This window comes from Cajanus cajan, chromosome 2, assembly GCF_000230855.2.
Source record: "Cajanus cajan strain Asha chromosome 2, NIPB_CcT2T_4, whole genome shotgun sequence".
Lineage (NCBI taxonomy): Eukaryota > Viridiplantae > Streptophyta > Magnoliopsida > Fabales > Fabaceae > Cajanus > Cajanus cajan.
In genome coordinates this window covers 10,252,340-10,265,175 of record NC_138518.1, presented here as the reverse complement: position 1 = coordinate 10,265,175, position 12,836 = coordinate 10,252,340, and the positions used below count along the sequence as shown (strand labels likewise).

General features: G+C 29.9%; 1 protein-coding gene across 1 annotated transcript; it reads right to left on the bottom strand.

Annotated features, from left to right (window-relative positions):
- Positions 1-238: 238 nt before the first annotated feature.
- On the bottom strand, positions 239-2,449 carry LOC109815422 (uncharacterized). Its single transcript, XM_020380147.3, has 7 exons — positions 2,299-2,449; positions 2,103-2,224; positions 1,955-2,007; positions 1,601-1,664; positions 1,401-1,443; positions 1,257-1,304; positions 239-793 (listed from the first exon to the last, which is right to left on the bottom strand). Exons 1-7 carry the CDS (start codon positions 2,383-2,385, stop codon positions 476-478), a joined length of 735 nt encoding a protein of 244 aa, XP_020235736.2. The 5' UTR covers positions 2,386-2,449; the 3' UTR covers positions 239-475.
- Between the last annotated feature and the right edge of the window lie 10,387 nt (positions 2,450-12,836).

Sequence of the window (12,836 nt, the reverse complement as noted above, 5' to 3'; positions counted from 1 at the left end):
GAAATTTTATCTAACTTAGCTCAAAACAAATCTCAACTATTTACATAACAGATGTTTTTTGGTTGGGTAAGTAAACCCATGTGACTCAAAATGTAGCTATTAAGTTGAATAATAAACTGATACCTGATGGTCATTCTCAGAACAGATCAGGAATCAGGTGAAATTTGAGCGGATCCAAAACAATAATAAAGACTATACTCCAAAAGTTAAATACGATGAAACAAGAGGCACCCACCTATAGGTGAACAAGAGCATATTTCATCTAAACTCTAAAAGAGTACATGACACTAGACACATGATATCTTGTTTTGGTTTACTTAGTGATTGACAAAATAAAGACATAACTTATCCAAAATTTGTATTCAACACCAAATATCTCTAACCTAAAACTCACCAGGTATACCCAAAACAGACTGCCACAAAACAAGTATTGTAATTTGAATTTCTATTGGAAACTGACATACTCATGTCTGAATCATTCATTTTTGGAACTGGTATGATCAGGAACATTTTTTTCATCATTGATGTCGTCATCCTCATCACAATCTTCATTGTCATTGTTATCATCGTCATCATCACAATCTTCATTGTCACTGTTATTATCTTCATCTTCACAAACTTCGCTCTCACTATCCTCATTTTTACCACAAATTTCACCATCATTGTGCTCCATGTTAACTCTGTTCAGTTTGGCATAGTCTTCAAGTGACGCATTTGGAAATAATTGTCCAACTTTATTACCTTTAGTATCTGTTGGGGCACTATCTGAACTCTTAGATTTTCCTTTGTTCATCTGATAGCAAAAGTGAAGAGAAGAATTATCAGCAAGATGCATGTTTGCGGAACAGGACAGTAAGAAAAACATTACAAAAACAGTACAGGTACTGCCTTTGTCATAAATGAGAATGAATTATGGCTTACACCATCATTTATGTATATTTTGGATTAACATTAGAATACCAATATAAGCTCGAAGAAAATATGTAACTACATGTATATGCAACAACATAAGACACGTACATATGCATCAACAGCAGGTACTACAAGAAACTTCTTAAACAGACATTGTTTAACAAACTCAACTTGGTGATCTGATTTTCAAATTAAATGAAATGTTCTATAACAACATACAAATCTATAGTTATGTTTGGTTTTAAATGCTGTCGGGTAAATTGATTAGACAGAGTGTGCTAGGCATAATAGAGAAGCAGAATCGGCAGTTAAGAAAATGAATAGCCTTAGTTTTAGTATCTTACAGCACGCAATAGGGATCTCCTTTCTCTCTCCCGGGAGTTCTTAATGGCCTGCAACAAAAATACCAGTATTATTTCGTGATTCTGCTTTCCACAGAAGAATAAGTCTAACATTCAGAAAGGAGGGAAGGTAATAGAAAAAGAAACCTCCTCAAGCATCTTTTGCTCGGCCTCAACTTCTGAAATATCCCTACGAGAAACAAAATAACACATCAATACAGATTCATCTTTTCCTTTGAGGAGTGTTGGCCTCAGCAAATGTTATCTGATATCCATTTTGCACAAAACTTATGTTGTTACAAATGCAAACAAAAACCAAATTCTCCATCAAATGTGAGAAAGACAACCTTCCAACAATTCGGTCTCGACCGCAACAACACTTTGCGCACACACCATGCTCCTTGGCACAACCTACACCAACAACAAAGCCAATAAGCAAACACACAAAACAAAACACCATTCTCAATTTTCAACTAATTTCATCAGATATTATATTTCATATATCCTCATAACACTTTTCACAAATACCATGTGTCCACTTACAAGCCCCAACCAATTCAACCCATACCCTTTTCCCCTTTCCACGTCCAGACTCCAAAAAACCATTCTTTTTTCCTCATTGCACTGATTTCAGAATTACCCACTTACAAAAACCCAAAATTAAAATTTTTTTTTAAAAAAAAATCAAGTTTGATACTCACCAGAACACAAGTTGTGGTATGCTTGGCGAACATTACGCTTGGAACATTTCTGACTGCAACCCAATTAACCAATTAATCAACAAAAACCTAAAAGATAATAAACTAATTGAATTCATGAAAAACAAAAAAAGAATAGACAAAACAATACCATTTGGCAGGTTGAACTGACTGTTTGTACTTGCCGTAACGGCGTTTCCAATCGATTTGCTCCTTGCAACGGGGACACACCCCAGTGATCTCAGAGAGAGGTCTGAACCTTCCTCCAGGTTCCTGTGTATGTGAATAATAATATTAATATTCAAACGTTTTCTATTATGAATATGTTGATAGTTATAGTTACATACAGTTTCGTTGATCTTGCGGCCAGCGTTGGGTTTCCAAGCGTACTTGTTCTGATGCTTTGGAGGTCCGTTCCTGTTGCCGCTACTCATCCTTACTATGCCTTCTTCAGTTCTCTTTGCAAGGGCATCTCAATTCTAATTAGAAGTACTATTATTCTTCCTTCACTGAGGTAATTACATGTTTACTAGGGCAAGTGCCACTGATATATATTCTTTATATATATATATATATATATATATATATATGAGCTAATTATTTATATTTATCCGTGTAAAATTTTTTTACATCGATAACCAATCATATCTTTTAATAGTGTCATACTAGTTGCTCATTTAATAAAATAAAAATAAAATAAAATAATTTAAATGATATGATTGATTGTCAGTTTAAAAAACTTTAATACTAACAGTGTATGGATGATTAACTCGTACTATAAATGCGTTTTGGCTTTTTAAATTTTGAAAACCTTTTTCACTTTTACTTAGAAAATTTTGCTTGAGGACGCAAAAACGATTTGGAATCGCTTTTATGATACTGATGTAAGGCACACATCTAAGATGAAAGATTATTTAAGTGGATTGATTTTTACAAGTATATTATTTAAAGACATGTATTCTCTCCCATTTACATAGTCTTGTCATCATTTGATATAGCATTTGAGACAAAGTAAGCAATAATAAAATAGTTAAAATGATATTTAATTTTATTTTTTAGAGCATATCAAACTAATTGTGTATACATGGGTGGGGAGGGGTTGGGGTAGTTAGAAGCATGAGGACCTAAGTTCAATCCTCATTGCGACCATCTTTCTAATATTTCCTATTTTTAACAAAAAAAAACTAATTATGTAACAAATAATGAGTTTTAGTCTTATTCTATCATAGCAAAGCATATAAAAATATTTTATATAAGGCATAACATACTTGGTTTTATGTCTTTCTTGTCTTGTAGATCAAAACATATAATATATATATATATATATATATATATATATATATATATATATATTATATGCATAAGGGATTGCCTTTAAAAACATGCCTGATCTGACGAATATAACTTGCATAAATCATGACATCAGAGCAAATATGCATAATATATTTAATAATTAGAGCATTTTGTTAATAATTTTGAAGAATTTAATCTGAGCATTCATAAAATTAAAGAAAAATTATTAGAGCAAAATAATCAAAAAAACTTTAATTAGTCTCCCTTTTTCGGCACCAGCAAAAGCTAGTCCTAGTTATCCTCCTTGTCAAAGCTCAGATTGATGTTGAGGTGAGACAATAGTTTGTTGAATTTGTGTTCATAGCGTGCTAAAGTGGAAAGAAAAGGTACAAGTGGAGGATGTCATTTTTTGGCTCTTTATCTCATTTCTAGGGCAATAATGAAGCAAAACTCCATTGCATTATCTACTATTGAAGTTGAATACATCTTTACTACTAGCTGTTGTTCACAACTACTATGGGTGAAGTATCAATTAAAAGACTATTCTAGTCTTAAGCATAATATACTTGTATACTATGATAACACTAGTTTTATCAATTTATTAAAAAATTTCATACAACATTTTAAAGCTAAGCACATTGAGATAAGTTATCATTTCGGGATTATATACAAAAATAAGTTTTTGACATAAAATTTATTGACATTGATCATCAATGAGATGAAATCTTTACTAAAGTTCTAGTTGAAGAATGCTTTAGATTCATTAAAAGTTATCTCAACTTGAAATGCATCTCAGACTAAGCATCATTTTTACATCATCTTAAGATTCGTTTCGTTGTATATGATTCATCTATCATGCATCATCTTACGCTGATGTGTACATGTATTGTTTGCCATTTCATTAATCTATCATACATATTATTTTATTATTATATTCACACTAATGTATCATCTTCCATCTAAAAAGTTATCTCTCGCATTTAATGTTTATTAATGATTACAAAATAGGGTTTTGGATAAAGTATCCATGGAATGGTGGGACAATTAGAGATGTTATCGAATCAAAATTTAATGACCTATCTTTTCTCTTACCACATCCTTTCACCTTACCAACCACGTAAACACAAAACCGTTTTCCTCCCTTATTCAAAACACTTAACCATTTTTGTAATTTATCTCTAAAACCTACTTTCTCAAAGAACCCTAATACTTATTCTCAAAAACCTCTATTATACATCGGCACCCAAACAAAACCCCACAGAAGCAAGATTCCCACGGAAGAGTTCCCTAAATCCTTCTTCCTCCCTAGAAAGTACGTTTATCTCACTCAGCTTGTCGAGGATGACTTTCATGTTAAGCACTTCTTGGACAAGATAGGATGGTCCAACTTTGTTGAGTTAAGCTACAATTGGTTCCATGCATCTTATGCTTAGTTTTGGGCGTCTGCAATGGTTGATGGCAATGCCATTGTAGGTATTGTTGATGGCAAGGAGATAAGGATTACTCCAACCTTGATAGGGCCTCTTTCTAGCTGCAAGAAAGCTAGCCTAACCTACTCAAAAGGATGGGAGAAGGTCATCTCCAAGGAGACTGTGAATGATATGCTCTATTCCTCCTCCAAGTGTCCATCTAAAAATATGGAGTATAAGAAGTTCTCGATGCTGCAAACATGAAGCCAATGGGCAGGTTGATGCATAACTTGTTGTTCAACACATTCATCCCTCAATCTAGCTCTAAGGATAATGTTTCTTATGTGGATAGATTTTGTATCTATCATCTTTATCTCAAGGTTGCACTAAACTTGCCAAGATTGGTGTTCAACCACTAGAAGTCATATCTCAACCAGTGAGACCATGATAGGAGAAGGAGAACACTCATTCCTTATGGGATGCTTTTCAAAAAAAGCTATTGAGGCTACCAACATCGACACTACCAACTACGAGAAAGGAAAAATGGGTTACAGAAATTAACCTCACCACCTTACGACGCAAGGGGATTGTTCACCTTTTTCTTGGAACAAAGAAGAAGATGGGTGAAGTGAAGGTTGAAGAAAGTCTTGGACCTCAACCCAAAAGACTCAGAATAGGCCAACACTTATCATGTGGCCCTTCAGCAAACCAACAAGTCCAAACACATAAGCCTAGACACTTACCTCTCCATCATCATAGAAAACAAAAGCCACTTTCTTTCACCAAACACCAACCTCTATGATTCATCATTAGACTCTAATGATAAAGCCATTTCTTATTGTCTCTCTTGCCCTCAATCCATGTCATCTCACCCACCAAAAATCACAATAGAGACTCCCCAACATCTAAAGCCCAAGAAATGATGTCTTGTTCATGGGATGTCAGAGCCTAAGATAAAGTTTTAAGAGGAGTAAGAACTAAAGATTTCCAAACTTCTCTCTATAGGATGAAAAGAAAAAAAAAAAAAAAGCAAAAAGAGGTTGAGTTGGCCGTTGAGGAAGAAATGATGTTTTCAGAAGCACTTCAAGCATCTTCTATTCAAGTTGTAGAAAAACAATGTCATGAGCAAGAGCTAGAGTAGACATTGGGAGATTTTCTAGAGGAGGGATACAAAACTGCTTTTATATCCAAGGCATTCTCCAAGGTGATGTATAACTTGCAACACCCTAAAACAATGAGAGAAGATCAACATCCCTCACTAGAAAGGATTTTATAGCCAAGTATCTCATCTCACCTTTTCCCCAAAATATTCATCGAACACAAACAAGAGCATCTAATGTTGTAGACAAGACTGCTAAAGAGCCTTCAACAGCCCCACAAGTCCAATGTGTTCCACCAACACCTTCTGCACTGTTTGTTGAACTTGTTGTCTCGTCCGAGGAACCATCCATTGCATGTGCAAGTACTAGAGAAGTCTTGCAACCAGTCAAAGAGACTATTGGAACATTTATTGGAACAACTAGTAACATTGCACAATCTTCTATTGACTATAGTGTAATTGAGGCTAAACCATTGAATGTAGCTTCTCACTAGTGGAGCCAAACTCAAGACATTTAGAGAACTAAGCCTGGATTGTCCCACCAAGTGAAGCCATTGAAGTAACCAATTTTTCTTCTAAGGATCTAAAGCAATTGATCAAAGAGCTTATAGATGGAGAGGATAGCCTTAATTTTATCCTCGTAGGTGATGCTCCACAAAGATCGTCTTACTTGAATATGGAGGAATACCATCATCTCTACCACAAAGAAAGGTGGAAGATTGTGTTTTTTCCTTGGACTAAATAAGTTCTTGAGCTGAATCCTTTTGATTTGTATGGTCAATGTCGTCGGGATAATCAAGCCATGAAGCTCATCAAACGACTAAGGTTTGAACATAAAGATGCTTGCCACACTCAAGTCGATATGCAACTGGGCTATGAAGGAATATCTCACAACCTTCCTTTTATGATTCGCACACCTAGAAGACCATGTCAAATTCAACCATGGATTCAATTCTTCTAAGTTGAGTCAAGACTTAAGGTTATGCAACATTCCATTTGCAAAGGGAAGAAACACCCTGTCTGATACGACAAGTACATCATGTATCTAGATTATGCCAAAACTCATTAGTTTGAAGCATCTGGCATCAACAAAAATTATCCTATACTCATTATGGGTCATAGTGTTCTACAATCTCCCATTCCTTTAGCCACCAAGCCATATGCTTGCAACGTTCCCTAACAACCACTCCACCGTTATATGTTTATCCATCACCCTTATTATGTTTTCATTTTATAGTTAATTTACCTGTAAATATTTGTTTTAAGTACACATATAGTGCCCTTGCACCTGCTTTTGGTACCCCTCCTCTACTTGATCAAGAAGCGCAAGTGTTGCCATCTTCATTTGTAGAAGTCTCTGAAGCTTCAAAAACTATCTTAGAACTAAAGACTATGCTCAACACACTACAAGAAACTTTGAAATTACAGACGACCAAAATTCGTGGGTAATCCAAAAAATTCATGGGTAACACTTCATTTTCGATGGATTACAGATGGATAATAATCTGTCAAAAAATTGACCCCACAAACCCCACAAATTAACTCAAGACTTTTCAGTGTGCCTTGTCGTCACTTGCACATTTTTCTGGAAAACTTCTCAGAAGGTCATCCAACCCTAAATTATCCCATGTCAAGCACGCTTAACTGTGATATTCTTAAGGAATAAGCTACCAAAGAGTAAATGCATTTCATTGGTATAAATAGTACAAATTAATTCTTTTAAGTCATCTTCAACTATACAATCTCAAACTTGTACAATCTTTGGATCCCTCTCATTCTAGTATATTTCACAAATTACAATATAATATAATACTATAATTTTTATCTAAGTTAAAAAATATTAATATTTTAGTCTGTGTATTTCCAAGTTACATTTTTATTTATTATAATTAAATTTTATAATAAATTATATATAAAAATAAATATTATAGTTAAATCAATAAATAGTACAAATTAATTCTTTTAAGTCATCTTCAACTATACAATCTCATACTTGTACAATCTTTCGATCCCTCTCATTCCAGTATATTTCACAAATTACAATATAATATAATACTATAATTTTTATCTAAATTAAAAATATTAATATTTTAGTCTGTATATTTCACAAGTTACATTTTTATTTATTATAATTAAAATTTATAATAAATTATATATAAAAATAAATATTATAGTTAAATCAATAAATAATATTTAAAATTTGTATAAATATATATTAAATGAAAATTAGTAACTAATCAAAGAATAATTAACTTCTATATATAAATCTATGAGTAATTATCTAATTTGATTTTTATTTATCATAAATACTTATGAATTAATTTTATTATTTTTAAAATAAATTATTAATAAAAAATAATTACCCACGGATACATCCGTTAGTAATTTCGTGAGTATTGTTGATAATATTTAAAAAAATCATTTTAAAATTATATTACATAATATTCTTGTTTTATTAAAAACAATATAGTTCAAAATTGGTAAAATTATTATAATGTTAAGAAATTATCTTTTAATTTTAGACTATCATGCATCAATATCATTTCACTAATTATATATTTCTCAATTTAAATAAAATTAACTATATAATATTAAAATATATTGATAGTAAATTATTATTTTATGCTATCATTTAATTATAAATTATATATATATATATATATATATATAATAGTTGGTATGGTAAATTAATTAGCATGAGAAAATTAGTTAAGTATTTAAGAATTTAATTTGTTAATCTTTTATCATTAAATTTATTAAAGTTACCGACGATTTTTTTTTTAATTTTTTATGAACAATGTTTTAGACAAATAATTCGTGGGAAATATCTGTTTGAAACATTATAATTTTTCCACGAAAAAATTCGTGGGTAATATCCATATGAAATTTCATATGGAAAAAATTCGTGGGTAATATCTGTCGAAATTAATTATGTTTCAGACGGACGCATATCCGTCAGAAAAATCCGTCGGTAATGTTATTTTTCAGACAAATATTTATTCGTGGAAAAAAGTCTGTCAGTAATAAGTGTTTTTTTTGTGGTGTACGTAAGTAAGAAGTATCAAAACAAATAAGCAATCACGAGAATGAAGAAAAGCAATCATAAATAGCATCATCTAAGCTGTATCATGTCTATCAGCCAAATTCTAAGAAAACAATACACATAATTAAATAAACAACAAACATAATCAATCATCACACTAGCATATCAATAAGTTCCACAATCAATTCATTTCATCATTCATCTACCAAACAAGCATAGTAGACTCATAACTCACGGCCGATTGGATCTACCTGCTCTGATACCACTAAATGTGACACCCTTACTACCCCAACACATATATTGTAATAATGTAAATAAACTAAGGAAATAAAATTTTCAACATTGGTAAAAAGGTTCACATAAAATCCTGCATAAAAGTTATTCAATATCCAAAATAGTAGAAAATGAAACTTGAAAAATAAAACCTAAGAGGTTACAAAATATTTTCAAAATAATGAGTACAACTCCAAATATATATAAAAGTCCATATCTTAGAAATTCTCTACCTCGATGTCACATTCAACACAACATCTCATTTCATGTCAACATACTCGCATCATAATTAATTGAACAATTAAGTCATAATATACCATTCGCCACATCATGTTATCAATTCAATACTAAAACAGTAGATATAACGTATACAATTGTGTGAAGACATCACACCACATTCCATAAGTCAATTCCACATCTAGATCATCAATTTTTACCAAATAATATAATAATAACATATATAAATTAATATAAAACCTGATTGAATCACCAATTTAATATAATCTTAACTCAAATAGTAAAATCCCCAATTTTTCGAAACTTAACTCACAGACACTTTTCTACAATTTCGTTCTCTCTCCCAAATCATCATTTTTACAAATTAATTGCATATTCCTAATTCTCAATACATGCAAAATCTAATGGGATCATCAATTCCTCAAACATAAATAATTATAAAATTACCCATAATCTTACGGGATTCCTCCTCTACCCAATTTTCTCATGTAACTTTGCATACAAATAATTCCTTTTCCATCGTACCTCGATAAGCAGTAGCTAAAACTAAAGCAGGAACTGGTTGGTCTCCTCCTCTGGGTTCCCTTCGATCTTTAGAGAGTGTAGAAGGAAAAAAAGTCAGAAGTGAAAAGTGTGCTTTTGGGAGTGCTAGAGCATTCTACTTATAGGCATCAGGAGTGGCCAGAATGACTTGTTTCAAATATGAAATGTCCCGTTCAGAACTCACCCATTCTGGGGTTGCATTTTAACCCATAACGGCCATGTTCAGAACGACTCGTTCTTACACCAGAACGACCCATTCCCAACTAGGGTTATAGGCCTTTTTAGTGGTTTGGAATGGCCAGTTTCAGTTCGGGAATGACCGATTCTGGGCTACTAAATCACTCTTAATTACTAAATTACCCTCCATAAAAAATATGAAAATTGGGGTGTTACAGATAACGTCTAACGTGTTTCAATCCAATATTCTCTAAATCTTCTTATTATATTATTTCAATCATTGTTATTTAATTTTATCATTTGTTAATATTGATATAATTTCATTAATAAATAATATATATTTGAATTTATATTTCCATGGTTCAACAATAAATTGATAAGATATCTCTTACTCGAACATGGAACATGGAACATGGAACTGTAGAGCTTTATAATATTAGAAAAATAAAGAATTAAATAAAATTAATTGACTTATGTGAAATATAATTATGGGCTTAAATGTAATTTAATAAAATAAAGGGATTTATTGATTAATATGAGAAGTTATTCTTTTTTTTTTAAGAGAAAGAAATTTTACAACCGAGGGTAATCAACTTAATGGAAGTTGGTTAAATAACAAAACAAGGATTTTGTCTCTTCCATATGAAAGATAATCACTATTAACCATCAAAAGAGCAACATGAAATGAAGGAGAATGAAAAAATATAGATTGGAAAAAGAAGATTGAAGAACTTATTCTTATTATAACTTTTATTGATTAAAGTAAGTCTCTCTTACTATTAAGATGTATGTGAGAATTATACATTTTAAGATCATTATGATATATGATATGTAGTAGTTTTCTCTATTAATGGATGTTATGAAAACTACAATATGTGAAATTTAACATACAATCATAAATTTTAATATGTGATATCAGAACATGTGTTATAAAATTTATGATTCTTCATTATTGATTTTTTCTGCTATCTACAAATTGATTTCAAATTGAAATCATAAAATATTTTTTTTATTGGTTTAGTTTATATGCCATTTTACACTTATGTAGTAGAAAAATGAAATTTCCATGTCACCATGTATGATTATATTACTCCACTTTTATATATTATAAATAAATAATTATATGAAATTAGAATATAAAATAATATTTTTGTTGTAGGTGAACGTGAATTTGTTTGGTGCACCCACAACGACCATTTCTTTTCTACCTATTTTTTTTCCCGATTTTTTAGCCATAATAAATAAATAAAAAATAAAAATTATTGAAATAAATTAAAAAAATTATTAACCAAAATAAATTATTTTTCATAAATAGAAGAGAGATAAATAAAAAGAAAACGTTAAAAAATAATGACGAGTATAATGTATAACATAAGTCGAAGAAAATTTAGAACGTAAAACAAGACTTGATTTTCTGACTAAAGCAAAGTCTTAATGGCCATTACCAAACCATTACAAAACGTCAAAACTATTACAAAATGTCACAAAGAATGATATTTTTTGTGTGTACCAAAACACATCATATATCATGACGTTTTCTAGTCATAGTGTATTTTATTTTTATTTAGCAATGTAAATAAAAATGTCAAAGGCCTAGACGTTTCCAAATCAATATTTCCAATTAAAAATACTTAATAGAGTATACCAAAGTCGTGTAGGTAAATTTACGGTCCAACAAAATTTGTGCCAAAAAAAATTAATATTCGATTATTTAAATAAATAAAAAAACCTTTAAATTTGTGTCATTTTATTAACTCGCAAAGGACACCAATCATTACCAATCAGGCAAAAAAATAAAAACTATTTTAGTATGATTTCAAAACATTATTATAAAATAAATATTATATACGACAATTTATTATAAAATACTTTTATATTATCGTTTCATGCGTGTATTTTTTTTATTTAAAAATGATTGTCTAATTTTCTTAAAATAAATAATATACTCATTGATAATGTAGAGCTCCTTGCACATTCATTAAATTTTACTCGTAAATAAAATTTATGGTAAAATTTATATCCCAAAAGTTAACATGTGTGTTTTTATGTTGGAATTTTTTTCTGGAATATTATTTTTTTAAAATATATTTATAAAAATGAATGCCCGTCAAATATATTTACACAACTAGAATTATTTATTATGCAGGTTCAAATATATTTATCATCTTTTAATATTTAACTTATACAAATAATATTTATTCAAATTAGTTATTATAGTCGTTTTTTAATTTTAAATATTATTAATATTTTTAAACACGTGTATTTATAATACATGTAAACTTGTTAAATTTATAATTTTTTTAATTAATGATTTATTAAATTACTAATTTATTATTAACATAACTTTATAAAATTATTATTTATTAACATTATAACTTATTAAATTTATAAATTAACTTATTTTATTTAAATAATAATAAACTAAATTTATTTAAATATTAAATTTCTTTTTAATTTTTAAAAACTTTAAAATATAATTTTTAAAACATTTCAAGTTATTAAAAAATTCCAGTAAAAAACATTTCAATTTATTTCCAGTAAAAAAAAATTTATGTTGTAATTTAAATCCTAATATTTATTGATATAAAAATATAAGTTAATTTGATAAATTTAGATAAGTTTTGTTGTAAAGTTTTAGAAAGATGTCCTTGATATAAGAACCAATTATTATTATATTTGATTGCTTTAAAGGTGGGTTTGAAGTCCACCACCGCGTATCGCTATTATTCTATTATTGTGCCACTGACAACCATAAGCTATTATTGTGCCACTAACACACTGCTACTATACCTTATTTTATTTTTATTTAAT